This window comes from Phascolarctos cinereus, unplaced genomic scaffold, assembly GCF_003287225.1.
Source record: "Phascolarctos cinereus isolate Bilbo 61053 unplaced genomic scaffold, phaCin_HiC Scaffold_4;HRSCAF=312, whole genome shotgun sequence".
NCBI lineage: Eukaryota > Metazoa > Chordata > Mammalia > Diprotodontia > Phascolarctidae > Phascolarctos > Phascolarctos cinereus.
This window is the reverse complement of record NW_027555847.1, coordinates 548,587,362-548,609,293: the sequence shown is the minus strand read 5'-3', so window position 1 is coordinate 548,609,293 and position 21,932 is coordinate 548,587,362. Positions and strand designations below refer to the sequence as shown.

The window sequence follows — 21,932 nt, the reverse complement described above, 5'->3', positions numbered from 1 at the left end:
AAAATAGGATTTGGTGAAAAGCGAAGGAGTGAGGCACTTCCTTTGTAGGAAAAACGGAGAATGGCTTCGGAAGGCTAGAATGTATTTTGCCCGACTAACGGGAAGCTCTTCATAGCACATCCAAAACATATGTAAAATATACATTTTAAATACCTTGAATTTCATACATTGTCACTTGGAAGTCAGGCTGAGGGTTTAGGCAAAGTAAACAGAAGGCCTAATCCCATCTGCAGGTCACTCTGGCTAGGCTTCTAGTCCCTTTAAAATGAAACCCCACCAATACTGGCAAAAGCGTAGAAAATGAAAGACAATGGCGTCCTTAATCACCTGGGCCGCCTTCAGGAAAGGTGGAAGGAGCAGCTCCCCCGGGGGTCGGGGGATGTTGGGGTGAAAGGAAAGCATAGTTTACACTATGTTCTGTGTCTGCCGGGACTCCTCCGCCCCAGCTAGGATCCTCTGGGGTTTTAGCGGCGGCGACGGCAGCCGAGTGCGCAAGCACAAGACGAGCCTAGCTCCGAGATGTCAATCAAACTCTCTGTCTGAGGCTGAAGAGGCTCAGAGAGGCGGGAGCGAGAGCGGCGGCGGCGGAGGAGGAGGTAGCGGCGGCGGCAGCGGCGATGGGACCCCAGCGAGAGATTTGCGGCTAGCTTGCTAGCTGCACTTGCTCTGCGGGTCGGGGGATCTGAGGGGACAGGTAAAACAATGCGGAACACAGGGGCGGCTGCTTTTAATTACCATAATCTTTCTCTCCAATTTTCCCTCTCTTCGGCTCCCCCTTTTCCCTCCCCCATCAGACACACATACACAAACACAGACTGTATCATATATACGCATAAAAATACCTCTTACAAGCACACAAACTAGAGGCAGACATCCCTAGGCTTTGACAGAATTGCGTTGATTGGAGATGGGCTGTATTATGTAAGAATTGGGGGGGGGGAGTAGCGAACCGCTGAAAACTTGCGAGCTTCATTTCTATGAGAGAAGGAAAGTTGGATGTTGGGTGAGGGGAAAATGTGAATTGGGGTTTGCAAAATGCGCCGGATGCAACTGAAGGCGAATTTTTAAAAATTGTATTTTCTAGACTGAATAAAATCCCCCTGGCACTCCCTTTCCCACCTCCGAGGGGCTACGTAAAGGGCATTTTTCTGATTGAGACCAAAGTACGTGACCTCAAAGTAAGCAGGGTAGAGGTGGGCATCAATGGGGCATTAACAGCTGGTGTTTGCTCTAATGGTGTGTAGTGCTCAGCTAAGTACTGGGAAGTGTTTTTCAGCACCATGGAGAGAGCTCCAGGTTTTAAAGAGCAAGAAAGGGTACGTAGCTAAGGCGCTTCCTCTGTCGAGAAAGAGAGAAAAGGCAAAAGAGTTGGGGATAGGAATTTTTTTAAAAAGGAAGAAATGAAAAGAGGAGGGTAGAAAAAAGGAAAGGAGAGACAGAGGCATATAATGGCTTGTGTTTGACTTGTATTCTCTTCCTTAATCAGATTACCCTGGCAGGGTCCTATTATTGCTCTCTTCAACTCTCTTTAAGCCTCCACTCCTTTACTACAACACCCCACAAAAGGATTGGGGCAGAGGACCATGAAGGCGATATAACTATGATGAAGCTTGACCCTTTGAGTACTATGACCAACAATCAGGCTCACCCACCACAAATCTTTGAGGCCTTCCAGAAAATGGACGACTTATCAGTTCATCAGCAAGGAATCTCAGCAATATCTTGAAAATATGAAAACTATGGTTACTTTATTTTACATGATTTCAGTAATATTTTATGTAGCTGTGGATGGTTATTAAATTAAATCTTTCATAAAAATCTGCCTTTCTCAAGCAGATAGGGAGTAAAAATTAATAAAATTAGAAAAATAATAAAGAAGGAAAGATGTTAATCTAAGTTCATTTTGAAGATGTAAGACAGTACTATGGGTTTAAACTTCGGTTCTCCTGCTAAAGAAACTGTCCAAACAGACTTAAGTTGAAAATATATGGCAGGATATTTGAAAATGCAATAATTATCAGGCACATTCCTCTCACACTACAGTGAGCCACTAAGCAGATTAAACAGACAACTGATGAAATAAGGAAGTTTTATATGTAAAATTATAAATGAGAAATGGTTTAGTTTAGTCAATGTTACTCACTAGATGACATATACTAAACTATTAAGCAAAATGGAATTGGAAAAGTATAAAATATAATTTTAAACTATTTAATAAGCTTGGGCCTATTTGTCTACTCCTGAGCAAGAAATATTTTTTCAACATTTTCTCAACTACTAAAAAGTGAACTATGTGAATAATTGTTTATTGTATTTATATTTGATATGAATCAAATTCCATAAGGATTTCTTTTCCATAGGTTTGGAAAGATGAGCCCTTAGAAAGAAAAAGTTCCCAGGATAGACACCAGAAAGAGAAAGAGGACATCAAAGGTAAGAATCTAGTTTCATAATTCTCACATATTTACAAATTAATTTAATATCACATAGTCTCCATTTAAGTAACAATGAGAATGGAATATCACCTCTATGTTTTTCCTATTTTCTTCTTCCTAGTTTGGGGATAGATTTCAATATTTCATTAAAAAGATATATCCCAGAGGAGTAGGCCACTTCATTCATCAGGGTTTTTTTCCCTTTTTTTTAATTCACAAAATTGATCGCACCTCCACTGATTTAGTAGAGTGTAATGAAGCTCAGAATACAAAGCAGTAGTCTTTACCACTTCACCATGGAAACCAAAAGTTTCTCAGCTTACTCATTTATAGTAGCATATTCTAAAGTTGCAAAATTATTCCTTAGCCTGGTTTGTAGGCTCTCATCAATCAGGCTCCAATGTGCCTTTCCAGTAAGATATCACACCACTTCCCTTGTGTCCAAGTTCCAAACAAAATAAACTAATAGCTGCTCTCTAACCTTGCTCTATAATCTCCCACCTATGTGCCTTTGCACAACCTGTCTACTATGCCTGGAATGCATTAGCTCCTTATACCTCTCTAGTAAAATCTGTCTTTGCCTTCAAAGCCTGGCTCATTTGTCCCCTCCTCCATTAGCCTTCTGTCCTTCTCCCCTCAACTGACAGTTATTTCTCCCTTTCATATTTTCCTAAAACACTTTGTCTATATCTTTTCTTCTCTCACTATCTACCAAGAATTGTATGTACATTTCCTACCCCACGCATTAGGATGATCAGATTTAAAGCTTAAAAGTACCTTGAGGATCAGTAAGACTGTAAATTCCTTGAAAGGCAGCAGTCATTTTTCAACCTTTTTATCCCCAGAATGTAACATGATGCCTTTCACATAAAGGACACTGAATAAATACTTGTCCAATTAATTAATGTGTACTTACAGAAAAATTTTTTTACTCTGAAAAATGAAAATTTGAGTCAATCTTTTTCTGTCTATACAACATTCACAACAGTTAGACTGATTTTTTTTATACTGAAATGGCCAACCATTATGGAACCAACTAAGAAAAGCCTGCATTTATTGGTCAATAAATAGCTAATATCTACTATGTGCCTGGCACTGTGCTAGAGCTGGTAATATGGATAACAATAATGACAAAAAGACAGTCCCTACCTTCAAGGAGCTTACAATTTAGTGGAAAAAAGACTTTTTAAAAAGAAGCTTAAAAGCTGCAGGCAAGGGGAGGGAAAGTACTCAAAACTAGAGGAATGGTGAAGTCAGTCAGGTAAGTACCAAAGTAGTTCATCCAGGAGAGAAATAAGGAGATGTCTGAGCTGAGGTTCTCCTTAAAAAAAAAAAAAGTTTGGAGTTCATGCCCCTCCCCCTTCCAATCAAAGAGGCTGAGGGCAGTCATGAGATGGAGTACCAAGCCTGATAAGATCTTACAGGATGATGAGGTCATCTCAATTATATATCTTAATTCTTCTGCATGTGCCTACCACCTCTTGTACAGCTAGCTATAAGGGGAAAAACTTTCAACAGAGCTTTAATTTCATTAGCCTGGATTTGATTTATGGAATAAATCAAATATGATTGATGTGAGGAATGAAATGATTCTTAGCATCTAAAAGAGCAACTAAGGCATAGTATGTTTCTGGCCTTGAAACTGTCTCACAGCATACCTGTTAGGGGCAGGGCCAAGAGGCTCACCAGTAGGAGACCTTGTAGTCCAATAGGAAGAATATTGAATTTGGCACCAGAGAGCCTGGTTCTAATTCAGCTCTAATTCTTAATATCTATGTGGCCTTGGTCAAGTTAACCTCCTTAGGCCTCCATTTTTTCTTCTGTAATGTGAGGAGATTGGAGTAGAAAATCACTAAAGTTATCTCTAGTTCTAGTTCTATGATTCTATGATTCCTCAAAGAGATCATGAAAATAAAAAGGATGAGATCAATAAAATACTTTGAGCTTCATAAGAAATTATTATTCCCTAGAGATACAAAATCTTTTTTAGCAGGCTCATGTAATAGAAAGAGCACTGGGTGTGGAGTTACGAGAGGGGTTCAAGAGTTAGCTCTAACACCTACTTCCTAAGTAATGTTTAGCAAATCAAACTCAATAAACTTCAGTTTTCTATTTGTTAAGAAAAGGATAATGATACTTGAACTACCTTCCTAACAAGATTGTTTTGAGGAAAGTACTTTAAGTCCAACAGTTTTTTGTCAGACTTCATCTTCCTTGCCCTCTCTGCTGCATTTGGCACTGTTTATCACCCCCATTCTAATGGATATTCTATCCTGTCTTGCTATGTCAAAGAAACCATATTTTCTTGACTTATCTCCATTCCAACCTCTCCTTGTCTGTCCTTTTTGCTGGTTTTTCACCCTGTTCTTGCCCTCCTCAGATGGATGTTTCCCCAGGTCCTGTCCTGGGCCCTTTTTTCTGACCTCTCTACACTCTCTCCTTTGTCACTCTCATTTAGTCCTCAATTACCAGTTCTCAATTACTACCTGTGTGCAGAATCCTGAATAAGTATGTTCAGCCCTGATATCCCTTCTGCAATCTAGGACTGCCCACCTGGACATTCCACCATCACCTTAAACTCCATGTGTTCAAATCTAATTTTTCCTTGTCTTCCTCTTTCTGATTTCACTATTTTTGTAGGTAGCACCGCCATCTACCCAGTTTCCTGCATTCTAAGTCATGTTATTTTATTTGTTTTTTCACCTTTTCTCACCTCTGATATACAAGCAATCACCAGATTTTGTTGATCCCACATCTATAATATCTCTCACATCTGTCTATTCCTTCTTCCCCCCCATTCCCACTGTCACTACCCAAGTCTTCACTATTATTAGTCAGGAATATTTCAACAGTCTACCAACATGTATTCTTGTCTCCACTTTGTCCCTACTTCAATCCATTTCTCATTTGGCACCTGACTAATCTTTCTTAGGCATAAGTTGAGAAAAAAAATGTTTAAAAAAAACTTGAGTGGCCACCTATATTCTATTGTTCAAACTCCTTTGCCTGACGTTCAACGCTCTCCTTCATCTGGCACCGCATTTATGTCATGACAGTCTACACCAAACATTCTATGCTCCAGTCAAACTACACTACTATCAGATCACAGAATATTACCTGTATTTAATTCCTTCTTTACTTTTGCTCATGAAATGCTCAAATGTTCTTTTTGACACTTTTCCCTTATTGAATCATTACCCATTCCTTAAAACCCAATTCAAACCTCCCCTCCTCCACGAAAACCTCCCTGATTCATCTTATGAGCAATCCACCTTCCCCTTCAGATCTTGCGTAGCACTTTACTTCCTACCTAGCTAATGCACTTGTTATGTAATATTCACTATTATATTTACCTGCATTTGCATCTTCTTATTTGACTATGATATCCCTAAGGCAGTGACCCTTTCTTATGGAAACTTTGTGTTTTCCTCAGCAGCTAGTACAATGCTCTGAACATTGTAGACATTTAGTGTTTGTATTCAACAAATTTATATTCAATAAATCTGAAACTTAAGTGTTTTATAAACATGAGTTATTATTAGCATCATGAATTCCACGAATTATTTTTTTTAAAAAAACATCAAGCATTAAGTATATCTATCTACAAATGTAAATTTCAGATCAGCTGCAGATATATTGAGTTTTTCTTCTTTGGCACTCAAAACCACACAGTCTAAAGATTCCTTAACATTCCTGCTTAAAGGTCCTAGGTTTGAATTTTAGCTCTGCTATTTACTTCCTCAGTGACCTTGGGCAAGACCTTTCAGCCTTCTGGGCTTAAGTAACCTCTTGAAATCAATGTGCTAGACTAGATAGCCTCTAAGGTCCCTTTCATCTATGAATACTATGTTTCAGGAATTATATGAATCCAAATTACCATCTGACTTTTTCAAATATGTCTTCTTCCTAGAAACAACTCCTCAGCAGGTGATTTTTGCATGATACTTTAGGCATTTAGAAAGAAATATTAAATCTTTTATGTACCAAATGAGATCTTTTAAACAGCTTTGCTAAGATAACTAGTTGGAAGAAAATCAGCATTTGGTCAATTGACAATTTCTGAGGTCTGCACAATGTCAAACATTTTTGTTCATTGGATTATTACATATACACAACATTAAGGCAACCTGACAAGCCTATCAAACATTCACTGATTCAAACAACAGATATCTATTGGGCTTCTACCATATGCAAGACCATGTACTAGGTCATAGGACTAATTGTTAAAATGTATTGCCCAGTACATGTTATAACCTTAATTAACATCATGCAAACAGAGAGCATTTTTTAACAGTGAAAACAAGTTTGCATGTCTTAAAGACAGAGTTGTCCTTGGGGAAGCAGGGTTAGGGGGACTGGACCAATAATTTTTTTTTCTGTATTGGGAATTTTACGTATGAAAACTCCCTCCACCAATACAGAAGTGCATCTTATCTATAACTTCAAAGATTAGAGAGTTTCTTCAAGACAATGAAAGTTTAAATGATGATGATGATGATGATGATGATGATGATGATAGTATTTATATGGTTCTTTAAGGTCTGCAAAGTTCTGTGCATATGTTATCTCATTTGATTCTCATAACAACCCTGGGAGGTAGGTACTATTATCCTCATTTTACAGATGAGGTAACTAAAGCTAAAAGAGGTCAACTAACTTTCCCATGATCACATAATAGGTATATATCAGAGCAAGGACTTGAATCTTTGGAGTCCACTTAACTCCAATGTTGGCCATCTGTCTACAATGGTCACAAGATCTCTCAGCATTTTGCTATTTTTAAAAAATAAACCCATTTGCATTTTATCAATTAGTTTTACCCTGAGAATCTATGGTTTTATATTCTTTTTGTTATTTCAATCATGATATTTTTAATCAAGTTATATTTCTGAGTCTCAGGATTTCACATCTTAAACAACAGGGGTATTTAACCTGAGATTCCTGGAACACAAGCTGTGTGGTGCAGTGAATGTTTGCAATGTGTCATTGTGTTCTGCTCAGCATCAGAAGTGCTGTGATTCTGAGAAAGAGAGAATTTAGAAGCTAAAGGAAATAACTCATACCAGTTGCTAGGAGTGATTTTTTTTCTTTCCTATTACGTCTGTTTTATCCATCTATGTGTTGTGTTAAAGTCTTCCATATACTCAGCAAAGTATGACTTCATGAGCTAATTTTACTTATACAAGTAAATTATATTAACCTAGATTTGCTCTTACTAATGTTATTAACTTTAATCCTTTCAGTTATGTCAGTGATTCATGGTTCAACCTTAAACAAATTATTAAATTTTTCTATGCCTCAGTTTCTCCAGTGACAGAACAGGGTTAATGATATCTGTTCCATCTCTTCTACACAGGAATAGAACTATAATGAGTTAGAAAATACTTTAGAAGTAATTCTATAAATATATGATTGGTAATATACACTTATTAATAAATATTTCATTAGATGCAGGATAAAATATACAAAAGAAGTCATAACTATTCATTATTATATTGACACTTGTTATGATGATGATCTGTGTATTGACCAAGCAAAAATGTATCTAGATGTTTTGATTAAACAGTCTTCTCCTACATTAACTACAAACTCTGTTTCTTAAATCCTTCTCTTTGGTTATCTTCAAGTATGGTAATTATGGTGACCTTCCTAGAGAAGATGAACACAGAGTGAGATGAGGCTTTTCAGCACTTCAAATGAGGATTAAAAATCAGGTTTCCCTCCCTCCTCCCCCCACCACTGAAAAGATGAACACAGCCTTACCTCTTAAAAGATAAGATAAGTCACTTCACTAGTAAAACATTGCCATGCTCCATACGATATTTTGCCACAAAATAAAGGCATATATACCAAGGGCAGCTCCATTTTCTGGAAATAAAAACGTATGCATTTAGAAAAGATCAAATGTTAAAGTGTCCCTCATTGTGACCCCTGTATTTTTTTTTTGCTCTAGGCAGCTTCCTACTCTCCCTGCCTTTAATCCTGGTTCTGAATAGACCTGAAGTATATATATGCTTATTTTTTGTTCATAGAGATCCTGCTGCTAGCCAACCTTTATCAGGATTCATCTGCTTTGATTCTATAGGCCTGCTAAAGGATCAGCTTATATATACCTATATCAGTAGAACACATTTATCAGGTGGCTGGCCAAGGTTATGGGTATATTCAGTAGCCACAGGATAAAGTTAGGAATCTTTCCCAGTTTCTTCTAATTGGCAAACTCCAATTGCAATTACCTCTAGAATCAAAGGTAAATGACTTGGTTTGGCATTTGAAGCTCCTCACAGCTTTGTACCTTCCTACTTCTCCAATTTTCTCACTCATAACAGTGCAATTATACTGGCTTGTTTGGCTCACATGTAACCTTCCCTCTCCCATATGCCTTTGCATTCACTGTCCTCCATATCCAGAATGTATTCTATTCTCTCTCTTGCCATTTGTCCTTGCTTCCTTGAGTACTATTTTGTACACAAGGTATTTCATGATCATCCAGCCACTAGTGTTTTTCCCAAAACTATCTTAAATCCATCTAGTATATACTCCATATATAGTATTTTTCTTTTTAAAACAATTTTTTTCTGATTAAAAAGCATTCATTCTCTCCTCTAGTCATTCACTCCCATTAAACAATAATAATAAATAAATAAAATCCTCGCAACAAATATGTGTAGTCAAGCAAAACAAATCCCACATTGTTGGCCATGTTAAAAAATATGTATGCTTCATTTTGTATTTAAATCCATTACCTCTCTGGGAGGAGATGAGTTGCAAGCTTTATATTTGCTCTTCTAGAATTGTGGTTTGTCATTGCATTGCTCAGCATTCTAAAGTCTGTCAAAGTCATTTTTCTTTATATTGTTGTTTTATAAGTTGTTTGCCTAGTTCTGCTTTGCACTTCACTCTGCATCACATTAGAGAGTATTTCCCAGTTTCCACTAACACTGTCCATTTCATCATTTTTTAGGCACTATGATATTCCATTACATTTCCATAACATGATTTGTTTAGCCATTCCTTAATAGGTGGACACTCCCTTTATTTCCAGTTTTTTGCTATTATGAAAAGAGCTGCTATAAATATTTTTGTACATATACATCTTCCTCCTTTTTCTTTGATCTCCTTGGCATATGGATACAGTATGGATGTCACTGGGTGAGGTCATAGTTTAAAATTGTTTTTTCAGAATGGCTGAACCAATTCACAGCTCCACTAATACTTCATTAGTTTTCCTGAAAATATGTGCACATTCTTGTCCTTGAGGCCTTTGCTTCATTAGGATCATATTTTAACCAACTGGATAGCTGAGATAACTGACCACTCATAGGTACTTAATATAATTGGCACCAAACTCTTCTCAAAACAATAGCCTACCAAATGTTATATTTTTGACAAGGGGTGATCAGTGAAGCTTCAAAAGGTGGCTAATTTTTAAAAAGTGGCTAATTAACATTCACAGGTTATCTTGGGCCTAGAGAGAATCATCAATGGAGGATATTTTGAATTGTGTTTACTTAGTCACATTGGGATTATTTCTACAAAAAAACAAATGTGGATGAAAACTGGAGGAAAAAAAAAGATCCAGTCAGGCATCTAAATGCTTCCAGATATGTAAATATCCAATATTGTTAAGGTGCATTCAGATTTAGTGGGAAATGGCCCCCAAACTAATGATCAGACAACCTAATGTCATGAGAAAGCATGGAAAGTCTTCTGTTTCTTCCAATTATTTGCCTTTTTCATGCCATTACAGACTTAGCCACTACTATGTCAAGACAGCATGGCATAATGGAAAGAGCCATTGAATTGAAACCAAGAGGACCCAAATTGGAATCCTATCTCTGATACTTACTACTTGTGTGACTCTGGGCAAGTCACTTAACCACACCAAGCCTCAGTTTTCTCAACTATAAAATGGGAATAATAGCAACACCTACTAGACAATTGTTGTGAGGATCAAATTAGAGAATGCATGTTAAGATTTTTTTTCCCAACCTCTGAGCCACTGTATAAATGTGAGATATTATTATTATCTGTTGAGGATAGAGGATAAATTACAAAGTGAGATTTCATAGCTAAAACAAAAAAAAATTACTCCCTCAGTAAGATCATCCATTTTTTACAAGTTGAGAAAAAATCTCTCATCGAAGCAGACCAGTTCATGAGGCCCTGATCTCATTTAGCTAGCTATGAATTCATAGCTATATTATGTTCCTTCTTGGGAAAATAACAAAAAACTACCTCTCCCCTGAACATTGTAATCTTACAGCCCACATGTATAAGAATGCTAGCAAATAAAGACTCAAGTATAAGGTTAATGACTTGTTAATTATTGAGTAAGCAGCTTGCAGTTTAATAAAGCATGAGCCTTAAGTTCCCCCAATAGCTTTTTAATAAAGATTCTTCGAAACTTAACAATTAATTAAAATCTTAGAGGAAGATACAGGTGATGAGACTGTAAGGACTAAGCACTTTTAAGCTACTGAGATCAGCACAATGACAACGGTTCTGTGACAGAAAACTCAAGATCCTAAATAGATCAGAGAATCACAGAAAGTCATATTGTCCAACCCGCTGTCTGACCTTTGAAGCCCCTCCACAATATCCCTCAACAAGAAGGAAAACACAGAACTCTTGTTTTTATCTTCATATCCCAACCCCCTAGCACAGTACCTATCACACAGTCACTACTTAATAAATGCTCATTGATTTACTGATTGAAAAAGTGTTGATCCAGCCTTCACTTGAAAATAGTCCCAAGCAAACTTGGGCCATAGTAATTTCATAGCTCTAACCCATTCTTGAACTTGGGAATATAGAGTGCTGGTGTCCAAGAAAGTAAAAGGTTTATTGCTCAGACAATGGCAATCTAGGTGCCTATCAAAAATTTTCTGTTGGGGGGCGGAGCCAAGATGGCAGAGTGAAAGCAGTGACTTGCTTGAGCTCTCCCCCAAACCCCTCCAAATACTCATTAAAAAATGGCTCTAAACAAATTCTGAAGCAGCAGAACCCACAAAAAGACAGAGTGAAACAAATTTTCAGCCCAAGACAACCTGGATGATTGATCAGAAAGGTGTATTGCGCCGGGCTGGGAGCTGCAGCGTGGGTGCGCAGGCTGCAGTGAACCTGGAGCAGGCCTCAGAGGACTGAATCTCCGGCAGCTGTGGAGGTTTCCAGACTCCTCAATCCACGAATGCCAAAGACAACTGAGAAGGTCAGTGGGAAAAGTCTGTTTCTGTCAGTTCTGAGAAAGGAAGGCCGGGTCTCAGCTCCATTCCCCAAGAGCTTGGACCAAGGGGGGGGGGGGAGCTGCTTCCCGAGCTTCCGGCCCACAGACAGAGGGGCAATCCAGTGGCTGATCAGAAAGGGATTGCAGGGATCTCTTTGCCAGTGCTGAGGCAGGAATCTCTTGCTTTGCCTGTGTGTGGATCTGGGTCACAGTTCTGGGTGACGGTGCTGGGGTGAGGAGGAACGCTGGTGTGGTAGAGCTTGTAGTGGCTGTGCAGAGAAACCCCTCCTCACAGTTACAGGACAGAAAGGAGTACTTGTGGTCACAGGCCAGGAAAGGAGTAAACACCTCACCCCTTATCATACCACCTTGCAAGAACTGAAAATTTACAGGTCCCTACAAGTATCTCTGAAAACAGCTATACAAACCCCTGAAGCTTGGGACAGTACACTCTCCACATTGGAAGCAGACTCTTACCTTAACAAAGAGTTTAAAACTCAAGTAATTGGCTAGGATCCTGAGCAAGCAGCACAAAAAGAGTCAGACTATATTATCTTACTTTGGTGAAAAAGAAGATCAAAATATACAACCAGAAGAAGACAACAAAGTCAAAGCTCCTACATCCAAAGCCTCCAAGAAAAATATGAATCAGTCCCAGGCCTTGGAAGAGCTCAAAAGGGATTTTGAGAAGCAAGTAAGGGAAGTAGAGGAAAAACTGGGAAGAGAAATGAGAGTGATGCAAGAAAATCATGAAAAACAAGTCAACAGCTTGCTAAAGGAGACCCAAAAAAATACTGAAGAAAATAACACCTTAAAAAACAGCCTAACCCAAATGGCAAAAGAGGTCCAAAAAGCCAATGAGGAGAAAAATGCCCTAAAAAGAAAATTGGCCAAATGGAAAAGGAAGTCCAAAAGATTACTGAAGAAAATACTTCCTTAAAAATTAGAATAGAGCAATTGGAAGCTAGTGACTTTATGAGAAATCACACTGTAAAACAAATCCAAAAGAATGAAAAATTAGAAAACAATGTGAAATATCTCATTGGAAAAACAACTGACCTGGAAAATAGATCCAGAGAGAGAATTTAAAAATTATTGGACTATCTGAAAGCCATGATCAAAAAAAAGCCTAGACATCATCTTTCAAGAAATTATCAAGGAAAACTGCCCTGATATAGTAGAACCAGAGGGCAAAATAGAAATTGAAAGAATCCACAGATCTCCTCCTGAAAGAGATCCCCAAAGGAAAACTCCTAGGAATATTGTAGCCAAATTCCAGAGTTCCCAGGTCAAGGAGAAAATATTACAAGCTGCCAGAAGGAAACAATTCAAGTACTGTGGAAACACAATCAGGATAACACAAGATTTAGCAGCTTCTACATTAAAGGACCGCAGGGCATGGAATATAATATTCCGGAGGGCAAAGGAGATAGGATTACAACCAAGAATCACCTACCCAGCAAAACTGAGTATAATCCTTCAGGGGAAAAAATGGTCATTCAGTGAAATAGAGGACTTTCAAGCATTCCTGATGAAAAGACCAGAGCTGAATAGAAAATTTGACTTTCAAATACAGGACTCAGTGGAACATGAAGAGGTAAAGGAAAGAGAAATCATAAGTGACTTATTAAGATTGAACTGTTTACATTCCTGCATGTAAAGATGATATTTATAACTCATGAGACCTTTGTCAGTATTAGGGTAGTTGAAGGGGGAAAAAATTGTATGTATAGATAGATAGATAGATAGATAGATAGATAGATAGATAGATAGATAGATAGAGGGCACAGGGTGAGTTGAAGATTAAGGGGTCATATCTGGAGAATAAAATTAAGGGATGAGAGAGGATGATACTTGGAGAAGAAAGGGAGAGGTAGAATGGGGTAAATTATCTCACAAAAAAAAAACAGAAAAGAAAAGTCTCTCACAGTGGAGGGGAAACAGGGGAAGGTGAGAGGGAATGAGGGAATCTTATTCTCATAGGATTTGGCTTAAAGGGAGAATAACATACACATTCAATTGGGTATGGAAATCTGTCTTACCCTAAAGAAAAATAGGGGGAGAAGGGGACAAGAGAGCAGGGGGATGATAGAGAGGAGGGCAGATTGGGAAAGAGGGTAATCAGAAGCAAATACTTCTGAGGAGGGACAGGGTCAAAAGAAAGAATAGAATAAATGGGAGGGCAGGATAGGATTAAGGGAAATAGATTTAGTTTTTCACAACATGTCTACTATGGAAGTGTTTTACATAACTGCACATGTACAACCTATATTGAGTTGCTTGCCTTTTCAGTGAGGGTGGGTGGGGAGGGAGGAAGGGAGAAAATTTGGAACTCAAAGTTTTAAAAACACATGTTTTAAAAAACATGTTTTCACAGGCAACTAGGAAATAAGAAATACAGGAAATGGGGTACAGAAGTCTATCCTGCTGTACAGGAAAATAGAAGGGGAAGGGGATAAGAGAAGGGAAGGGGGAGAGATAGAAGAGAAGGCAGACTAGGGGAAGGGGTATTCAGAATGCATGCCATCTTGGGGTGGGGAGAGGGGTGAGAAATTTGGAACTCGAAAACTCGTGGAAGTGAATGTTGAAAACTAAAAATAAATAAATTTATATTTAAAAAAATTTTCTGTTTCTGTTGCCAGTGTTTCCTATTTTTTGCATAATATGAAGGAGCTGTGCTATTTATCTTGCATTTGTTTATGTAAGGCTTATATATTATGGCCACTGAATATTTGCTGTAAGTTGAAGAGGAAAGGAAATGGCAGCCTATGAAAAAAGAGAGATTTTAAAAATATATTTTGAAGGGAAAAGATTTTGTTCAAATGGGTTACCTCATAAGCTGATGCAACAAGAGAGACACTAGATATCTCTGAGTTCTTTGACATTTACTGTAATCTAAAGGGCAAAATACTTAGGACCTACTTATTTGGCCACTATCATTTCAGCCAAGAAGAATGAGTTCTTGTACCAATATCTGTGGGGCCAAACAAGCACAGAATACACCTGAGGGTGGATATCAACGCTATGGAGTCCGATCCTACTTGCATCAGTTTTATGAGGACTGTACAGCTTCCATTTGGGAGTATGAGGATGATTTTCAGATCCAGAGATCACCTAATAGGTGGAGCTCGGTTCTCTGGAAGGTAAGGGGGAAAATGTTGGAGTGCAAGTATGTGTGAGTGTGTATACATAGTTAGCTTAGTTAATGAAGGGAGAATTAGTAGGTAAAATATTTAATCCAGCTATAAAAATAAAGTCCAAATCTTTAGTCTTTCTCTGACTAAAGGCATGCTTCCTACTGACATTGAATGTACTCTTTTCTTATCTTAGAAAAAAATGTGTATGAAGCTCAGCCCTATAGATAAATAATACTTCAATACCCCCAAAAGATCTGTGATCTCATCCAGGTGGGTATGCCCTTCAATGATACAGGACTCAATCAATTAGACCCATCTATCCTATGGAACTCTGATCCAGGTCTTTGACATTGTTTTACATAGACTAATATTAGTTATGATTACTAACACTTTTAATATTCTGCAAGATCCTCTGAATGCATAGGTTAATCCCTAACTAAGCAAAGGAAACATTTTCAGGTATCAATTGCAGATGTGATTTTTGAAATAGTAACTGGAAAAAGTGAAGGAGCTAATGCATAGGGAGAGTAATGTGGTAGAAAGAACACTGGCTGAAAGTCAGCAAATGTAACTTTCCTCCTAGATCTGCTACTAGCTGATAGTCTGACGTTGGACAAGTTACTTCTCCTCCGGCCTTAGACTAGATGAGGTCTAAGGCTTCCCTTCCACTACTAACATCCTCCCACTTCCTAAAGTGCCTTACAACTCAATGTTGCTAAGCATTTGGACAATGGGGAACTCTGATGGATTATGTAATATTGTACCATTAAAAAATGTATTAGAAGACAGAACACAAAGTTACCTAATGTTTCTATAAATGAACTAAGAAAGTATTAGGTTAATAAGCTATAAACAAGATAGCACGGTTGTGTAAGACAGCAACAGTTAAAGGTGCCCTAAGATCCAAGGTTAACCAAAGAATTCATCTTGTCCAGCTGGCTTGACCCAGGCTCTATTTATTCAACCCTCACTGACCTGAGCCAATGAAAGAAGCAGGTGAAAGGCAGTGCAGCATAGGGAAGAGTGCTAAGCTGGTGCCCAGATCCTGGTATCAGCTCTGTCCCTCACCTACTATATGACCATACAGTGGAAAAGAACCTCATCTCTGGAATCAGAAAACTTACATTCAGATCCTGCTTCAGATGCCAACTACTTTTGTCACCTTGGACAAATCACTTAATCTCCTTGAGTATCATTTGTAAAATCAGAGGATTCTACTAGATGGCTTCTGAGGTCTGTTCTGGGTCAAATATTTTAAAATACTATGATGAGCTTCTATGTTTCTTATTTGACAAAAATCAAATTTTTGCCTGGCAGTAGCACATAACAAGTAAAATGTTACAAACATCTAAAGCACTTTAGGAATTGGTAATGTGAATGATGGTGAATGATGAGGCCATAAACTTATCAAGTGGTTTCTAGTGATAGAAAGACATCCCCACATAAATTTAATGGCCCTAGAATCCTGTATTTAACATGCCCTGCCTTTTATCGTAAGCAGCCAATGCTTGTGTCCAAGTCCTGAATTCATATTCTGGTTAGTATATTCCTTCTTCTTTCTTGATAAGGAGATAGTAGCTAAAGCTCTGGACTGGGAATTACAAAACCTCTGTCACCTACTGAGTTACTTAAGGATTCTAGCACTCGAGGTCTGCATCTCTACAGTAGAGATAAAATAACTAACCTCTGTTTGCCTCCTAGAGAAGAATTGAGAATGGATGAAAAAGCATTTATCAAGTGCTTTCAATAACTTCCAAAAGCATGTTATATGAATATTTGTATTATCATCCCTTCTCCCTTTTATCCGTCAATGTCTGTCTGTGACTGGAGCAACTAATATTTCTTTCCAGCCCACCCTCACTATGGCCAGGCCAGAGTGAGGATTCTTTTCTTATCTTTACGTGAGCTCAGCATGGCTTAGTTCTGTAGCCACAGACCCCACCTTTAATGCAAACCAGTTATTTTGCAGTTCAGCACTACTGGTCTTGGGGGGTCCCTAATAAGACTGTGGATTGTCTCAAATCTATCACCATAGCTAGAATTAAAATTTAAAGCATGTGCCCTGCCCTCCGATAGTAGGTTAGAAGCAGTGACTTCTGTACATGAAAACAATCCAGTGACAATACTAATGAGCTGCCCAACTATCATTCTAACCTGAGTGGCTTTCTCTTTCCTTTCTAGCACCATTCTTGCTTTTCTCACTTCCCCCAACTCTCTCCTGCCTCTTCTCTGTCAAAACAGCTGCCTTGCTCCTGCCATCCTCTCTCTTATTACACTGGCTGAAATTTATGAATGCCAGGGGCTAGTTCTAAGTAACTTTTATCATAGATGCAGTGCCTATATTTGGCACCTGTAAATTCAAAACCACATATAGCTCAACGAGATAATACATTTTCCTTTTTTAAGTGAACAGGAATGATGCCATCTTTGTATTTTGCCTTTTAACTTCTGAGAAAAGTTCCCAATGTGGATTTTTTGTTGTTGAAGTCCTATTCAGTTGAACAGCAAGTTACTTGGGGGGGAAATCTTCTACTTCTCATTACCCATACTCAGCAGTTTGGATTTTGTTGTCGTTAGTCATTTTCAGTTGTGACCAACTCTTCATGGTCTCATTTGATGCACAACAAAGATACTGGAGTGGTTTGCCATTTCCTTCTCCATCTCATTTGATAGATGAGGAAACTGAGGCAAACAGGGTTAAGTGATTTGCCCAGGGTCACACAGCTAGTAAGTGTCTGAGGCTGAACTTGAACTCAGGAAGATGAATAAGTCTTCCTAACTCCAGGTCTGGCACTCTATCCACTGTACAACCCAGTTGCCCTGCAATTTAGATTAGTCAACCACTATTTATTGAGCACTACTGTGTGCATAGCCCTATCCTTGGCACTATAGCTGGGTACAAGAGAAAAATAAGACATGGCCTACATTCTTAAAAAGCTTAGAATTTAATTGGGCACATTTCTATTACCTCATTTTTTGAGATCCTGACATTGATTAAATAAAAATAGAAGAACCAACAATGACCAACAGAGCCCAGATTATTGAGATACGGAACCTGATATCAGAGTTTTCCAGGAAATATCACAGCAGAGACATGATTAACTTTGGTTTCATTTTATATAAACTTCCAGTATCCTTCAGGAATGCTATCCATTTTTTTCAATTACAATCAGGAACTAGTCTTTAAAAATATAATTGTCAATTTTTAAAAATAAACAGAAAATTCTATTTTATTCAACAAACATATCATATTTTTAGGTATGATGACATATCACCCTCATATTAGAGTCTACATGTTCTGCTTAAAAAGGAAAATGAGAAGCACCACAGTATTGAAGCTAGGAAGACCTAGGTTCAAGTCCTGACTCTGACCCATACTAGCCATGTGGCTATGGGTAAATTATTTAACCTTTCAGTGCCTCATGCAACTAAGAATATAAATTATAGAACTGATTTAGTGAAGGGAGTTTCCACACTGGGATTATCTTACACCAATGAGGTAAACAGTACAGACACTCCTCTCAACACACACACACACACACACACACACACACATACACACATACACATGCACACACATAAGTTTCTGTTTCAAAAGAATGAACTTAGCCCATTTGTTTTTCTTATCCAAGATTAAAGGGGCTTTTTGAGGTGAAAAGATGTTCTACCTTTTCTTTCTAAATAAAGGTAGATTGGTACAATAGCAAAGGTGGACATATCCAAAAGGTGAATAACTAACTAACTCTATTCATTAGTGTTCTTTTCCAGGCCCTAGCACATATTTGCAGTTCTGTTAGCAATACAGTAATATAAGAGGTATATTTGCTGCAATATCTTCTATAGGTTGGGCTTAATTTGAAGCTCACATGAAATTTAGCTTTACTTCCCTTTTTGAACCTGAACCCTGTGTAGAAACTGAAGAATCATCTTCATCCTCAAAGCAATGTTTGATTGTAGAAATCAGATTGGTCTGGTGTTCTGGAGACTACTAGGTGGAGATCTAGAACCAGTTCTGCCACTAAGCAACCAAATGACCTTAGGAAAGTCTATTTCCCTGTAAGAGCCTCAGATAGCATAGAGAGCTGACAGACTCAGAATAAAGTTTTAAGTATATTTTCTTCTCTCTCTTTTTGTTTTTTTTTTTTGGGGGGGGACACCTGCTAATGTGGTACTTTTTTTTGCATGACTATTCGTATTTGTAATGGGTTTGTTTTTTCTTTCCTTCTCAATGGATGGAGGCATGGGAGAGGGAGGGAGAAAATTCAGAACTGAAAATAAAATTGAATTTTAAAATTCAAATAAATAAAATAATAGAGGGAATATGAACTAGGTTATCTCAAAAGTCCCTTTCTAGCTCTAACAGTCTATGATTGGGGGATTAGTTACAGTAAACTTAAAACAAAACAACAACAACAAAAAAGATGAACTCTCTTGAAGGCTGCAGATAGTATCCTTGCTGGACTTGAGAACAGCAGCTTGAAAATAAGTCTCTTTCTCCTTTATTAACTGAAAAACAAATTGGTCTTACCCAGTAGCTATGGGAAAGCTTCCAAGCCATGATTATATGAGAAAGATGATAAATAGTGACTATACCTGGCTCTTTGTGGAGTATCACTTTTTATTTTTTTTACTATGTGCTTAAGAATCATCAACAAATATGAGCACTTAAATATACAAAGAACAAAAAAGATGATTTTGATGATATGTATGAGATCATGTTAGATTCTATTTGTTTTATTTTTATATGTATGTTAATTTTAACATAGTCATAACAAAATTGTCATGGGTTGGGGGTTTTTTGTATGCATCCTTGTGTGTGTCTCCTTCTTAACTTCTTTTTTATTTTCTTTTCTCACCTTCTGTTGTTCCTGGTTGCGTCTTTCAATAGGTCGGACTCATCTCTGGCACAGTCTTCCTGATCTTAGGGTTGACCGTTCTGGCAGTGGGCTTTCTGGTGCCCCCCAAAATAGAAGCCTTTGGAGAGGGAGATTTTGTAATGGTGGATTCCCAGGCCATTCAGTTTAATGGAGCACTAGACATCTGTAAGCTGTCGGGAGCTGTTTTATTTTGTATTGGAGGAATGACCATGGCTGCGTGCCTATTGATGTCTGCTTTTGCAAAAAGCTACTCCAAAGAAGAAAAATACCTTCAGCAGAAGTTCAAAGAGAGAATAGCAGACATCAAAGCTCATGCCCAGCCCATCACAAAAGCTCCAGCCCCAGGGGAAACCAAGATACCAGTCACTTTGTCCAGAATTCATAACATCCAGCCTTTATCAGAAACCTGAAGCTTTATTCTGCCTCCCTTCTGTAATTTAGACATATCAGTTAAATGGGAGAACATCACCTTTGGTAATGGCAAGAATATGGCGTGTCACACACCAGTGGGCAGCAGCCACCGCCACCAGCTCTGAGGGAAAGCTGAGCAGAACTCAGAGCCATTTGTTTCAGGCTTCAGAACAACGCATACATTCCACTCTTTATGATGTGTTTTTCCCTTTACTAAACTGGGAGACCCCACAGAAATACTTTTTGACATCCTGTGACTTCATTGTCATTTTCTGTGTTCTTTGAAAGTGCTATACAATTTTAGACCAGCCTTACTAGTGGTCAACACCCAACCTAAGGATAATGTGGTCTGGTTTCATTTTTTTTATTTTTTCCTGCTTAGTACTGTTTTCAGTTCCATCCCTACCGAGTAGTATAAGATATTGTCAAGTACATTCATGGAGAAACTGGTTTTCCTTATTCTGACCTACAGCTTTACCTTTTAACTGTATTACTTAACATGAGGCTCCTCATATTAGACTCAAATTTATCACTCTCCCTTATGGATCCTATGTGCCCTTGGATTTCTTTGAGCAAAAATGATAAAAAAAAAAAATCACCCAGTTGAGGATCACTAGACAATATGAGCACAGTTGAATGAAAAATGAACAAATAAAAAACAGCACTTGAAGTAAGGAATCTGGAATTCTATTCCCTACTGCACCACTAATTCACTTGGGTGACTCTGGGCATTTCTCTAGGCCTCACTACAATTTATCTATGAAATGAGGGGAGTTGGACTAAATAATCTTTAAGGCCCTTTCCAGCTTTCAATTCTTTGATTATTGTACACCATATGTGATTTATCCTCCTCCTCTGGGGTTTGTTTCAATGTGTTTGTTCCTCAGACCAGTGTCATTCTTTCACACCTTGACTCATTGAAAGCCACAGATTTGAGGTTCATTGGTAACCTGTATCCTGTTATGTTCTATTGACAAGGTATCTCAATACTTGACTTTAACTTGATACTGAAAGAAGTTTATACAATGCTGTCATATTTTTATAAAGACTAAAGAAAGCCATCCTCAAATAAGAAATCTCTGTGAAGATACTAACCTGAAAAGGATTTTCCTTCACAGACAACAAATTTTATTTTCCTTGAAAGGAAGTCATCTCCTCCCTTTGCGCTTTAATTTAATCTGTGGATTTAAATTAGGCTGTGAAATGGAAGGTATGACCATGGTATCCTCTCAAAAATCCTCTCAAAAAAAAGCCAACTTATATTGCTATTTTTGAATGGATAAATAAAATATATGAATGAGCCGAATATAAATTGCATTGTCATTTCTTCAGCATCTGGCTTGCTTTCTCTGCCTGTTTTCTATTATGAGGATGAATAAGCGATGAATGAATAAGTAGATGGCTAAGTAGAAGAAGAAAGGTTCTAATAAGTATTTCTACGTATGCACTCTGTATTTTACACAGTTTAACATAAATTATAGGGAAAAAACAGTCAATATTTTTTAATTTCCAACATTGTGCCCAGTGGTATACAAAACACTAGGGATACAAAGATAAGAATGAAGCAGCGCCTGCTTTCCAAAAGCTTACATTCTAATAAGGGAGATGATAGGAAAGAAGGAAGGAAGGAAGGAAGGAAGGAAGGAAGGAAGGAAGGAAGGGAGGGAGGGAGGGAGGAAGGAAGGAAGGGAAGGAAAGTAGATAGATTTAATAAGCATTTTCTATGGGCAAGCTCTGTGCTTGGGGATACAAATAGAAAAAATAAGACAATCTTTTCTTTCAAAGAGCTCACATTCTAACTGGAGAAACAACACATATGAAAGGTTTCAACTGCATATCAGATGGT

The 21,932-nt window shown here is 38.0% G+C and overlaps 1 protein-coding gene across 1 annotated transcript; it reads left to right on the top strand.

The window, feature by feature from the left end:
* The first annotated feature begins 569 nt into the window (after positions 1-569).
* Positions 570-21,386, top strand: NRSN1 (neurensin 1). Its single transcript, XM_020986944.2, has 4 exons — positions 570-694; positions 2,361-2,433; positions 14,607-14,804; positions 19,687-21,386. The coding sequence occupies exons 3-4, from the start codon at positions 14,616-14,618 to the stop codon at positions 20,083-20,085; spliced, it is 588 nt and encodes a 195-aa protein (XP_020842603.1). The 5' UTR covers positions 570-694; positions 2,361-2,433; positions 14,607-14,615; the 3' UTR covers positions 20,086-21,386.
* The last annotated feature ends 546 nt before the right edge of the window (positions 21,387-21,932 follow it).

Coding starts and splice junctions, on each gene's coding strand:
- NRSN1 (XM_020986944.2), top strand. CDS start 14,616: ATGAGTTCTTGTACCAATATCTGTGGGGCCAAACAAGCACAGAATACA. Junction 14,805..19,686: donor GGAGCTCGGTTCTCTGGAAG/GTAAGGGGGAAA, acceptor GTCTTTCAATAG/GTCGGACTCATCTCTGGCAC.